The sequence below is a fragment of the Phyllobates terribilis genome, unplaced genomic scaffold (genome assembly GCF_046119375.1).
Source record: "Phyllobates terribilis strain yellow unplaced genomic scaffold, ASM4611937v1 Scaffold_1__5_contigs__length_1240528914, whole genome shotgun sequence".
NCBI lineage: Eukaryota > Metazoa > Chordata > Amphibia > Anura > Dendrobatidae > Phyllobates > Phyllobates terribilis.
In genome coordinates, this window is record NW_027362761.1 from 922,389,103 (window position 1) to 922,402,966 (window position 13,864).

At 45.0% G+C, this 13,864-nt stretch overlaps 1 protein-coding gene across 1 annotated transcript in view; it reads right to left on the reverse strand.

The window, feature by feature from the left end:
* SCLT1 (sodium channel and clathrin linker 1) overlaps positions 1-13,864 on the reverse strand; it is a 207,205-nt gene that overhangs the window by 185,591 nt on the left and 7,750 nt on the right. The window contains exon 3 of the mRNA XM_073641640.1: positions 13,159-13,205. Coding sequence (XP_073497741.1) covers positions 13,159-13,195 — 37 coding nt within the window. The 5' untranslated portion in view covers positions 13,196-13,205. The remainder of the gene's footprint in view (positions 1-13,158; positions 13,206-13,864) is intronic.

Below are 13,864 nucleotides of genomic sequence, written 5' to 3' on the forward strand. Positions count from 1 at the left end.
CATCAATGAAGGCTTTTTGGAGCTAAATAAAGTTATTTGGTGGGGCATTGCTTAAACTCTTGGATTACTATCAGAACTGGGGTGAGTATATTGGTTAATTTAAATGATTAAATAATGTGTCTGTTGTATTTCAAATAAAGTGTTTGCTCTCTGTCTGTGTGTTTATTTAATCTCTTTACTTTACTTTAATTAGGTTTGGTCATAAAAGTGTCTGATTGACACCTTGTCATCACCAAACAAAAGAGCTAGGTGTCAGCTAATCCCATTCGCCCAATCTCATTAGCATTTCCATTCATGTAATTTATACGGCAGCTGTGAGCTGCTATCTTTAGTATTAGAAGGTTCCATTTGCAAACAGCTCACAGCTGTTTCGTTAGCTGCTATGTCCCCCCGATCAGCACTCAGCAGCGCTTTGGACATAGCACATTTTTGCTGCATCCAAAACGCGGTGTTCTAATGCCGCACTTTTGTTGTCAGCGGTCACGTGACCTGTCACATAACTAAATGAAATCATGGAAGGTCCTTTTACATCATTGCGAGCCGCCGGGGAGCCAGGACGCACCGGAGAGAAGACCGCGGGCCATCAGAAGGTGAGTATAATGTTTATTTTTTATTTTAAATTCTTTTTTTTTTTTTTACAGGTACTATGGTACCCGGGTCTGAAGGAGAGTCTCTGCAGATATTAAGCGATTCAATGCAAGTCAATGGCGGCGAAAATGCCTCGATTACGCAAAATTAATGGTAGTGCTACGGATTTTTCAGCAATAAGCGGAAACGCTTAAAAAACGCATCGTGGGCACGCAGCCTAAAGAGAACTTTTCACTAAATTTTTCATGTTAAAATGGACACCCAATGTAATAGAGGCAGCAGAGCGGAATAAAACTGTATTTTTAATCTTTCCTCTCTGTTGTGGATATATTAAATAATTAGGTGACAAATACTTTGATAGCAAACACCAACTTGACCTATGGCTGCGTGCCCACTATGCGTTTTTCAAGCGTTTCTGCCGCGGAATTTCCGCAGCAAAAACGCTTAAAAAACGCTTGGTAATACGTGCCCCATGGTCCCCAATGATAATCCGCATGTGCTGTGTACATGCTGCGGAAATTTCCGCTGCGGATTATCATTGCAGAACAATACGCAGCATGTCCATTAATTTTGCGGACACGAAGTGTAATCGCCGCCATTGACTTGCATTGGACTGCGTGACATCCGCATCACTGCATCTGCACATGCGGATATCACACGGTTCAATGTGCGGATGGTACCCAGTTCTGGAGGAGAAGAGACTCTCATCTAGACCTGGGTACCATAGTACCTGTAAAAAAAAGAATTTAAAATAAAAAAGATTATACTTAGCTTCCGATGGCCCCCGGTCTCCTCAGCGATGTGTTCGGCGGCTCGCAGTGGTGTGAGGACCGCTGACGTCGGCGGTCGCGTGACCTGTCACATGACTCAATGACGTCATCGCAGGTCCTTCACACCACCACGAGACACCGGGGAGACAGGACGGAGCAGAGAAGGAGACCGGGGGCCATCGGAAGGTAAGTATAATCTTTATTTTTCACCATTCTTATTCTTTTTTTTAACTATTACTTGGTCACACTATATATGCCGGTTGCATGGATTTATATAGTGTGACCAAGTTGTCAAGCACTTTTCCAAGTGATGCTAAAATCGCCTGGAAAAGCGCTTGATAACCACACATGCAGAAATGCATGCAAAAACACCAAAAACACTTGACAAACGCTTGTACCTGGCGGGAAAAACGCATGTAAAATCCGCATGCGTTTTTCCTGCCAGGGAGCATAAAAAATATTCAGCATTTCTGCATCATGGGCACTTAGCCTAAACAAAAGTTATCAGAGTTTTCAAAAGGGGGGGGGGGGGGGGGTGTACTTCTCCCTGTAGCAACACAGAAGACATGAGATGTAAATATACAGCACCGATCTCCCGGTCTACCTCCTGCGTGATTAGAGAGTGCTGAGCAATGAGAGCACAAAAGACTCACACCTTTCAGATAAGGTCCCTGAGGCGGGAGGGGCAGCACAACTGAGTTAGCTAGCTTTGTCACATTACATACCCTTCTATCATATCTCTTCTTCTCCTAGCACTATCAGCTTTGCTGTACTGCCCCTCTCCCCACACTGCCTATTCAGAGATGTGTCACACTTAAGGCCCCGTCACTTAGCGACGTTGCAACGATCCCGACAACGATACGACCTGTCAGCGATCGTTGCTGCGTCGCTATGTGGTCGCTGGTGAGCTGTCAAACAGGCAGGCTCACCAACGATCAGGGGAGCAGCGACATCATGGAAAGAATCTTTCCACGATGTCCTGCTCCTGGTTACCAGCCTGCTGAAGCAGGAGCAGGCTGGTAACTATGGTAAACATCGGGTTACTAGGGGCACACGCGCTCCTAGTAACCCGTTGTTTATCATGGTTACCACTCTGCTACAGTGAGCGGGAGGTTACCGCTCACTTTAGCAGGCTCATAACCATGATAAACAACGTGTTACTAGGTGCGCGTGTGCCCCTAGTAACCCGATGTTTATCATGGTTACCAGCCTGATCGCTGCTCCCGCTGGTCACACACAGCGATGTGTGCTGACCAGCGGGAGAGCAACGACCAAAAAATGGTCCAGGACACTTTGCAGCGATCAGCGACCTCACAGCAGGGGCCTGACGTTGCAAAGTGTCACACATAGCGACATCGCTGGTGAGGTCGCTGTTGCGTCACCAAAATCGCGACACAGCAGCGATCTCGCTAGCGATCTCGCTATTTGAGACGGGGGCTTTAGGTCTGTTGTGCTAAGGGCAACTTGTAACTGCTCTGCAGTGAAAGCACAATAAGCTACTCCTGTGTGAGATGTAACAACACCCTGCTCTTGCTGCAGAGTGATTACAAGCTGCTGTGAGCACAACAGACTTAAGTGTTACTCATCTCTGGACAGGGAGTGTGGGGAGAGATGTAGTACAACAGAGCTGATAGTACTAGGAGAGCTGATAGAAAGATTTGTAATGAGATACAGCTAAGCTCTGCTGCACTTTCTTGAATGACAGGAGGCCGGACCAGATCAGAGCTGTAGTATTATATTTTACACACTGGGAAAACTAAGTTATGGTCGGGGGCGTGTTATTTATTTATTTTTTTCTGCTGTGGTGCTGCCGGCTTATGATTGGTCAAGTCATACAGGAAAAAGTATTACAGCAGTCATCAGCCGATGCCTGTACTCAACTTTTTATTTTTTTTTCACTTTAAACATAAACAAATTTATACTCACCTTTCAGGAAGTTATCCACTACATTAACTCATTTCATTTTTTATTCATCAATCTTTCTATTATGTGCCAGTAAATGCATCCATACATTTATTATAGTTATATATTCCTTTATCCTGCAGATAGCATCACTTGGTGTCTGCCCGCGGCAGCTCTGATGCTTATATCAATCACTTCCTCTCCCCAGGTTTACCATGTTCTAATACTACAGGTTCCATCATGCATTGCAGTGGCCTGTGAGCCAGCACTTATCACAGCCTCTCCATTCTCCACCCAGACTCTTCCCTCCCTCTTCAGGAAGCATGCTCAGGCAAGAGGTCATTTAATCCAAAACGTCTACACCCACCACCAGGAACACAGTGACGACTTCCTTTCATTTTGTACAATTCCTGTGGCAGAAAAGGAAGTATCAGACAAAACAGAGGAGGAAGAAGACTCTCCATAACAATCCAGTACCATGTGATCCCTGCTAAAATCCGTTCATAGAAGCTATACATCTAATACAAGTATATTCCAAAAAGGTATTGTTTTGAAGACCTATGATATATAATGTGGGGTGAAAACGTAGTGGAAAACCCCTAATCCCCAATGCCCTTGTCCCCTGTAAAAAAAAATCAAAAATAAAAAAACACCATAATACTCACCTATCCGCTGTAACCCATACAGTCCCACGACAATCCGGATCACTTGTAGAGTAGTCACATCTACCCGGCAGACGGCTATACACTGACACAGGCAAGTGTGTAGGGCTGAGCTGCCTTAAGAAAGTACACAGGAGTTACAACGCACCTGTCAGCAGGATTGTGCTCAGTAAACTACATACACTGTCAGGTGGGTGACATTACACTGATTAAAATGATACCTTGGTTTATGAAATCCGTCCTGTGGTTCTTGTGTAATCCTTACTTTCAGTTTGGAGATAATGATATGCTCGTGGTTCGGGGCGGCCTGTGGCGGGCACTCTTTCTGGTGCTCTTACATGTTCATCTGTATGCTCTTATGACAGGTCACTAATGGTTCACTGATCTGCCTCCTATTTTACATAATGCATCTAGTAGTGCGGGGCTAGATAAAATAGGAGGCAGGTCAGTGAGGGCACACAGGACGGCTTTCATCAACCAAGGTATCATATTAATCAGTGTAATGTCGCCCACCTGACAGTGTATGTAGTTTACTGAGCACAATCCTGCTGACAACTGCGCTTTAATCAGCTGATGAGGCCCGGTAATATCACTTACGGCACTGCATGAGAAAGTAGCCCTTCCTAGGCTATTAATATCAGCCCACAGTGGCTGTTTAGCCTTTGCTGGTTAGTGAGTATAGGGGGGACCCCCACGTCAATTTTTTTTTTGTTGGGGGGGGTCTCCCCTATAATAACCAATAAAGTCTAAGTAAACAGCTGTCAGCTGATATTAATAGCCTAGGAACCTTTAGGGCTATTAGTGATTATGAAAATTATGGGGTACCCCATGCCATATTTTTTTCTGCTTTTTTTTGTTTTTTTTTATTAACAAGTACACTAAAATATACACCCAAGGTAACATTAGTTCACAGCCTCCAGGTGTTCCAGCAGCTGGAAAAGCCAGTAATCTTAAAAGGGGTTGTCTAGTCAAAACTGATAAGTCTGCAGTCACTCTGTGTGACTGCAGTCTTATGAATCCCCCCCAGCACACCCACTGTGCGCTGGGGGGATTCGCCGGTTTCAGACTTGGGACCGGAGGGTATGTATAAGATATATATTTATACACTAGTATGGAGCGAGGCTGCGCCCTCTAGTCGGCCACGCCCACAAGATGGGGCGTGGCCTCGGCTCAATACAAGTCTATGGAGGTCACACACACGTACCCTCCGGTCCCGGTCACAAACCGGCGAATCCCCGCAGCACACAATGTGTGCACTGAGGGGGATTCTGTGTGCCTGCAGTCTTATCGGTTTAGACCGGACAACCCCTTTAAAACGTACCTCAAAGTTTCCCATGAGGTTTCCTAGGTCTCGCAGCTGCCGGGAGACCCGATGGCTTTGAACTCTGGTGAAAGGTTACCTGAGTTCAAGCCACCGGGTCTCATGGTAGCGCTAGTGCCGGACAGGGGCTGGATGCTGAGTGCAGCCACATCATTGTCGCCTGTTCTCCCTCAGATCAGCGTGACCAGGGGACAATGCTCAAATATCAGGAGCTCACCAACCACTGGCAAGTGGGAAGCCTGGAGGCAGGGTGGAATTGCGCTCCTGAAGATCAATAATGAGAGTAATTCTTTAATGGTGTCCGAACATTTAGCATTTTTTTCCCGCTTAGCTTCAAATTACAATTTTGAGTTGCTGTTTTTAGCCACGTAGTTTATACAGTTGAAATGCATTGTGGCTGAAAACCTCATGGCGGCTTGCATTGAAACAACTGAAAGCTACCTAAAAGATGTAATCAAATGACGTTTATTCCACCAAAGATTGGAGTGGAGGAGAGGAGATTATGAGGTAAACCAGAGGTGGGAAATTAATTTTCCCAAGGGGCCACATCTGAGACCGTGACTGTTGTGGAGGGCCAAACCAATAGGCTGAAATTAATTCTGCTCAATATTAATAACATTAATTATAATTATTTTATAATGATTGTGACGCACCCCTGGGCCTGTGTCGCACAGCGTTGCGCATGCAGGAGCTTACCCGGAGCCGGATCTGTTGAGGGTTGTAGTCTCGTGGCGGTGACCCGGTCCGTGCCCAGGGAGTCAGACTAAGTGGCGTTGTATTAGCGGTAGATGTTGGACGACTACGCCACCCGTTGAATGCAGCGAAGGAGCTGCCGCTGCAGGGCAGACCGCTGAGGCCGGTGGTAGGATTGGGCAGCGTGGTAGTATCACCCCCAACGGGAGGGGTATGGCCTCAGGGCAGCCGACGTGGATGATGGGGGTATCAGGAATCACTCAGACGATGCGGGGTAGTTCAGGGTCTTTACTGGTGATAAAGATAGACCCTCCCGGAGTACTGGCTAGCGATCGGGGCCTGGTCAGTCCTTGAGCAGATGGGATCTCCCCTGGCCAGGCGGAGTTGTAGGCCTCCCAAACTGACTGTACTCTTCTGGCTACCTTGCTAGAGGCGGGTATAAGTAGCCCACGTCCCTGAGTGTACCGTGTGGTGCTCACCCGTATGGCCGGTGACTCGGGGCCTTCTAGTGGCGTCCGCTCCACGACGGCGGTGCTGGTCCCACGCGTGTGACCGTGCCTTCGGGTTTCTTGGCCAGAGGACCTGAAATCCCCTGCCGGGCGGTTTCTGCTGCTGGGTAAAGATTAGTCCCCACAGCCTCGGACTCCGGGTCCGGTGATAGCTTCTCAGTCAGGGCGAGCTCTGCAGCTGCCAGCCCCTGACTCCTTATAGCACTGCTCCCACAGAGCTCCTGATGTTCTTCTCCTATATCTGCTGCTCTTCTCTGTCTCTATTTCTTCTCTACTCACTAACCCTGCCTCAGCCCTAGGTTTATATAGGGGAAGTTCTTCCCCTCCCAGGACTGGGCAGGAGGTGTGGCATGCATAGGATCCCTGACCAAGAGACCTCCCACCTGCTCTCAGACATAACATCGCTGTTACTGTGGAAACCAGACCCCTGGGGTGCCACAATTGTATCACTTAATTCTGCTCAATATTAAGTATGCTGACATCCCCTATATACCATATGAGCCCAAACACAGACCTCCTATATACAGCATGAGCCCCCACACAGACCCCTATATACAGAATGAGCCCCCACATAACCTACTATGTACATAAAAACATCTCATAAACATGAAAAAAAACCACAACATACTCACCTCACTCCCGTTCCCTCCGTGCTTTGCTCTGGTCTCCGACGCACGCACTCCACAGAGTACAGCTGACACAATGAAATGACATCATCACGTCAGCTGTCTCACACTCTGATTGGTGGAGGAGGGGCCGGCAGCCCTTTCTATCAAAAATCTATTCACCACTGTCTGCATCTCAACGATGCGGACAGCGGTGACAGTGGGCAGCAGGTGGGCTATGGCCCGCGGGCAGGGGTGAGCACTGTGCGGCCCGTGGGCCACTCTTTCAGCCCTTCCGCTGTCTCAGTCCGCGGGTCGGATCAGCTAGAGAGCTGGATGTAGCCCGCGGGCCGCACTTTTCCCAGGTCTGTCATAAACCATTTGTTTGACGCTCATGCGCATATTGGAATTAACATGCCAATAACAAAAGTAAATGACAAAAAATTCAGACACACTAAAGTCGCTAAATCCTGAAGTCTAAGGCCCTGTTCACATGATGCGTTTATTTTTTGCTGTCATTTTCTAAAAACGTGGTAAAAGAGTTTGTCAGCTGTACCATATTTTCAGAAAACTGCATAATGTGAACATGGCCCTACAATTTTAACTTACAAATCTTTATTCACAGAGTAAAAACAGGATAATATTACACACCCTAATAGCTTCCCACAAAGTCAGCAATTTCTTATGTAAAACCTCTCGTTCTCAGTACAAATGGCACAATGCGCGCAGAGATCTCTAGAAGTGACTTATTCACCGGAGGATTGCGGGAGTGAAGCTCGTAAACATCTCTACTGCCAACAAGCACGCACTTGGGGAGCGCAGCAGATGTGCAAGGTGACAGGCAGAAACTCATTAGCCATGTCTTAAATGTGTGCTTTAAAATGTCAAATACATTTATTGTATGTGCAGTAGTGTAATGAGACTCCGATTAATACCAACAATAATAATGATGATAGGCCTTTATCATCTCATTTATCAAATGTACAGTGAGTGACACCGAAAACAAAGAATTTCTCCCATGAAATATGTTAATGCCATGAAGTCACGCTGTGGAAATGTCTGCCTGTATGAGAGAGAACGCTTTAAAATGAGACCTCCTGAGACAATCCCTTTAAGGGAAAAAATAAAAAAAGATCATTAGAAGAAATACACACCAGATAGAGGTAGTCTGGTAAGTGTCTGTACAGGAGACGGTGTGCCAGGGAAGACCGGCTCCCAGACATGGATTTAACCCATTACCAGTTAGGCAATTTGAGACCCATTACTTTTTTTTTTATATATAGATTATTTCTTGGATGGAGCTGTGTGAGGACGTCTTTTTTTGCATGACGAGCTTTAGTTTATATTAATACAATTTTGGTTTACATACAGTGTTTTGATCGCTTTTTATCACAGTATTTGGGGAAGCGAAAAATAGCATCTGGCATTTCTATATTTTTTTTTTTGCATTTTCCATACGGGCTAATTAATTTTATATTTTTGAAGATCAGACGCAGCAATACAACATATGTTTATTTATTTTTAAACTTTATTTTATTAATATCATTATTTTTTTTTTTCATTTTAACTTTTATAGTTGCTTTTGGGGACTTAAAGAAGTTATCCACTACTTTCACATTGATGCCCTATCCATAGGATAGGGAATCAATGTATGATCGGAAGGGGTCCCGAACGAGGCATCCCCGCCAATCAGCTGTTATCGGTGCCGGCGGCCAGAAGTCCTTTGAATAGGTCAATTGAGTAGGAGGCGGATGCGCTGCAGGAGGCAAATAGCGCTCCGTTACTCCCGAGTCTCGCCGTGTGGCTAAGCAATACTGTACAACCACATATGAGGCATTTCTACATTCAGCAAAAATTGTGTGACAAATTTTGGTCCATTTTTACCCATTTCCCAGTGTGAAAATGTAAAATCTGGGGCTAAAACAAAACTTTGGTGGTAAAAATGTAATTATTATTTCTTCACCGCCCAATGGTGTAAAATTCTGTGAGGCACATGTGGTGTCAACATGCTCACTGCACCCCTAGATGAGTTCATTGAGAGGTGTAGTTTGTGAAATGGGGTCTCTTATGCGGAGTGGGGGGGGGGATCTGCTGTTTTGGCACCTTAGGGGCTCTGCCAATGTTACATGGCATCGTCAAAGCAACCCAGCAAAATATGAACTCCAAAATGGCGCTTCTTCCCTTCTGAGCTTTGCACTGTGCCTCAAAAGTATTTTTCGACCACATATTGGGTATCTGTGTACTCAGGAAAAATTGCACAACAAGTTTTGGGATCCATTTTCTCCTGCTGTCCTTGTTTAAATTAAAATATTGGGGGCTAAAACAACATTTTTGTGTGAATTTTTTTTTTTCATTTTTACAGATCCATGTTGTAAATTTATGTGAAGCACCTGTGGGTTCAAAGTGCTCAACACGCATCTAAAATTCCTTGAGGGGTCTAGTTTCCAAAATGGGGTCACTTGTGGAGGATTTCCACTGTTTAGGCACATCAGGGGCTCTCCAAACACGATATGACACCCACAGACCATTTCATCAAAGTTTCCGTGTGCCCAAACCATAGTTTTCCCCCACATATGGGGTATCTGCGTGCTCAGGAGAAATTGCACAACAAATTTTCAGGTCCATTTTCTCCTGTTACCCTTTTGAAAATAAAAAAATTGGGGCTAAAACATTTTTTTGTGGGAAAAATGGGATTGTTTTTTATTTTCATGGCTCCATGTTATAAACTTCTGTGAAGCACCTGGGGGTTCAAGGTGATCACCACACATCTAGATAAGTTCCCTGAGGGGGTCTAGTTTCCAAAATGGTGTCACTTGTGGGGGGGGTTTCCACTGTTTAGGCACATCAGGGGCTCCCCAAATGCAACATGGCGTCCGCTAATTATTCAAGTAAATTTAACATTCAAAAAGTCAAATGGTGCTCCTGCCTTCAGAGCTCTGCCGTGCGCCCATACAGTGGTTTTCCCCCATATACGGGGTATCGACGTGCTCAGAAGAAATTGCACAACAAATTTTGTAGTCCGTTTTTTTCCTGTTACATTGCAAAAATAAAATTTGGGTGAAAATTAAAATTTTTGTGAAAAAAAGTTAAATGTTCATTGTTTTATTTCACATTCCAAAAATACCTGTGAAGCACCTGATGGGTTAACAAACTTCTTGAATGTGGCTTTGAGCACCTTGAGGGGTACAGTTTTTAGAATGGTGTAACTTTTGGGTATTTTCTGTCATAAAGGCCCCTCAAAGTCACTTCAAATGTGATATGGTCCCTAAAAAAATAGTTTTGTAAATTTAGAAATTCGCTGGTCAACTCTTAACCCTTATAACTTAACAACAAAAAAAAAAATTGTCCCAAAATTGTGCTGATGTAAAGTAGACATGTGGGAAATGTGTCACGGGTGTGTTGCCACGAAGATCGTCACGAGTACACAGCCTGACTTCTCGCAGCTGACTTGTTGGTGCTTTGTGTTTTCTCGGCAGTGAAGGAGTTAATTCTCTCTCTCTCTGGGCTAGCTGAGGTCCAGCCTCGCCCAGCTGCAATCAATGCTTCGTTAGTGAGACTCCTTTATATTCCTGCAGGTCTGTTTGTGAGGTGTCGGTGAAAGCTTTTCATTCAGACTTACAGAGCGGATCGTGGTGTTTGGAGTTGCTGAGATAAGTGTATTTGAAAGTGTTATTTCCCTTTCCTCGCTTTATCATTTATCTCCTTTCCCGTTGGTGTTCCCTCTGTTGTAGTTTTGTTGAAGTTGTATGCAAGGTGGTTTTGGTTTGTCCACTGGTAAGTCCCCGTTTTTTGGGGCATATGGTTTTCACCCCCAGTTTTGTACTTTCAGTAGGGGGGGCTCTTCGGGGGTTCCGGAGGAGGAACGATTTTCCTCATCTCTCGCTTCAGTATGGAGAGGGGTGCTGAAGAATCTGAATACTATGGGGAACCGATACAAACGTATGGCTGATAGGAGGAGAGTGTCTGGTCCGGACTTAAGTGTGAACGATCAGGTATGGTTGTCTACCAGGAATATTAAACTTAAGGTTCCCTCCTGGAAACTGGGTCCCAGGTTCATCGGGCCGTACAGAATCAGTTCTGTTATTAATCCGGTGGCATTCCGTCTTGACCTCCCCCCTACGTTTAAAATTCACAACGTGTTTCACAGATCATTGCTTAAGAGGTATGTGGCGCCGGTGGTACCGTCACCTTTACCTCCCCCTCCTGTGGTTGTCAATGGTAACTTGGAGTTCCAGGTATCGAGGGTCATTGATTCACGCTTTAATCGCCGGTCCCTTCAGTACTTGGTTCATTGGAAGGGGTATGGTCCTGAGGAGAGGATGTGGGTTCCTGCGTCGGATATTAACGCAGACCGATTAGTTCGGGCCTTCCACACGACTCACCCGGATAAACCTGGCCCTGAGGGTCCGGAGGCCCCTCGTAGAAGGGGGGGTACTGTCACGGGTGTGTTGCCACGAAGATCGTCACGAGTACACAGCCTGACTTCTCGCAGCTGACTTGTTGGTGCTTTGTGTTTTCTCGGCAGTGAAGGAGTTAATTCTCTCTCTCTCTGGGCTAGCTGAGGTCCAGCCTCGCCCAGCTGCAATCAATGCTTCGTTAGTGAGACTCCTTTATATTCCTGCAGGTCTGTTTGTGAGGTGTCGGTGAAAGCTTTTCATTCAGACTTACAGAGCGGATCGTGGTGTTTGGAGTTGCTGAGATAAGTGTATTTGAAAGTGTTATTTCCCTTTCCTCGCTTTATCATTTATCTCCTTTCCCGTTGGTGTTCCCTCTGTTGTAGTTTTGTTGAAGTTGTATGCAAGGTGGTTTTGGTTTTTCCCTTGTACTGTCTCGTTCGTCTATATACTGTGTGTGGGCATATTATTGCTGGTTCCCAATTGTTGTGATCAGGGTCCTTCTCAGGACTAGATTACTGTGGTGCAGGGATCCTCAGGAGGTAGGGGTTACGCTGGCGGCCTGGACCTCTGTACCTTTAACAGTACCTCCAGGATGAGGGATTAGTCAGGGCCCCAGCTTAGGGTCAGCTTAGGCCCCCTACCTCCAGTATTCTGTGACAGTGTGACAAAATGTTATTTATTAATTATTTTGTGTGACATATCTCTCTGACTTAAAGGAATGAAAATTCAAAGTTTGAAAATTGTGAAATTTTCACCAAATTTCCGATTTTTTTTCATGACCTCAGTGGGCATTTCATTTTGTCCATGTGGACATTTACGTCTTCCTACCTAAACAATGACAGCGCTGAACGAAATGAACTGCCCTGTTGAAAAGGATCATTAATATATTTGGCCCCAGTAATTTCAGTGTCACAATGGAGTGGAAAATAATAATAATAAAAAAAATAAAAAATTTTTAGTTCTACATTCCTGCTGCTATGTGCAGGAAAGTACAGTTTACAAGGCAAAAAAATTATGCCATATTCTCCAGTGTAAAATAAAAATAACAGGCACATAAATCCGGCACGGGTCTCCTGTGATATTGTGTGATTTGATATCTGCAGCCAATCGGCAGCCGCTAATATGCTGCAGTTCTCACACTCCCTTCGGACGTCCAAGGTTCATCTGAAGGAAGTGTGAGCCAAGCAGAAGATTAGCTGCAGCGCTCAAGTGGGATAATAATGATATGTAAACTCCAAGAGCTTTGGCATCAATGCTTTTATATGAACATCCCCTATAAAGTTGACTGTTCAGGAAAACAATGAGCATTGAAAAGCCAAACGCTGCAACATTTTTAATGAAACTCAATTGCAAAATGATTTTTATCCCCAAATACATGCATTTAAGTAAAAAAAAAATAAAGCCTCCAAAAGTGGACAATTCCTTTAAATTTGATTCCAGGGATAAGGACAGCAAAACCAATCTTGAACTCTGGCTTGGGGTGAAATGACAGGTACTCTGAGAAGTTGGAACAGTAGGTACTGGAGCGACAGGATTTAAAAGGACAGTACAGGCGCATTTGTTATGTTGCTCCATAGGCAGCTTTCAGGTTACTTTTTTTTCTGTATTACGTAAAGTTCCTTTAAAAAGATTTGTACCAAGGACACTTAGAAATACAATGAGATTTGCAGCCAAGTATTATTCCTCCTGTTGGTATCAATATGTTACTCACCTTGGTCTCGAAGGAACTCCGCTTCTGCGTTTGCCATTTCACTGCCCCTAAAAACACAAAAGCATTTCCCATGTTACCAGGTGAATAATTCAGAAATGACACGTTTCCCTACAATGGCTATTAAAATAAAATAATGACAACCAGAAAAGATGGATCGATAGTGAATAAACAGTATAACACACATCCAATACCAGGCCGTACAATAAAGGCCCAGTGCTTGTTCAGGGGATTTGTGCAGCTCAAGGCAATATAATAACAGCTCCCATCCAGCTCTAATTATAGGCTCCACCAGATTTGTCACACCCTCTACTATCTGCCTCGTCTGTGCATTAATATTTACAGGCATTACCATGACATGTCCCTTTATAGAAGGATACAATTAGTAAAAAGTAACTACGGGGCTTTATGGAGACAGATCAGCCCCCTCCTTTATAGAGTTTCTCTGCACGATGGGGGTGGCTGCAATTACCGGCATGGTCCAAAACAAGTATTATACTACTGAGGTATAGAGATGACCAAGGTAGGAGATCAGACACCTCGGACCAAAGAGTGCCGCAGATACGGAGCTAGACGAGCTCAAGGACCAAAGAGTGCAGCGGATACAGAGCTAGACGAGCTCGAAGACAAAAGAGTGTAGCGGACGCAGAGCTAGACGAGCTCGAAGACCAAAGAGTGCAGCGGATACAGAGCTAGACGAGCTAGAGGA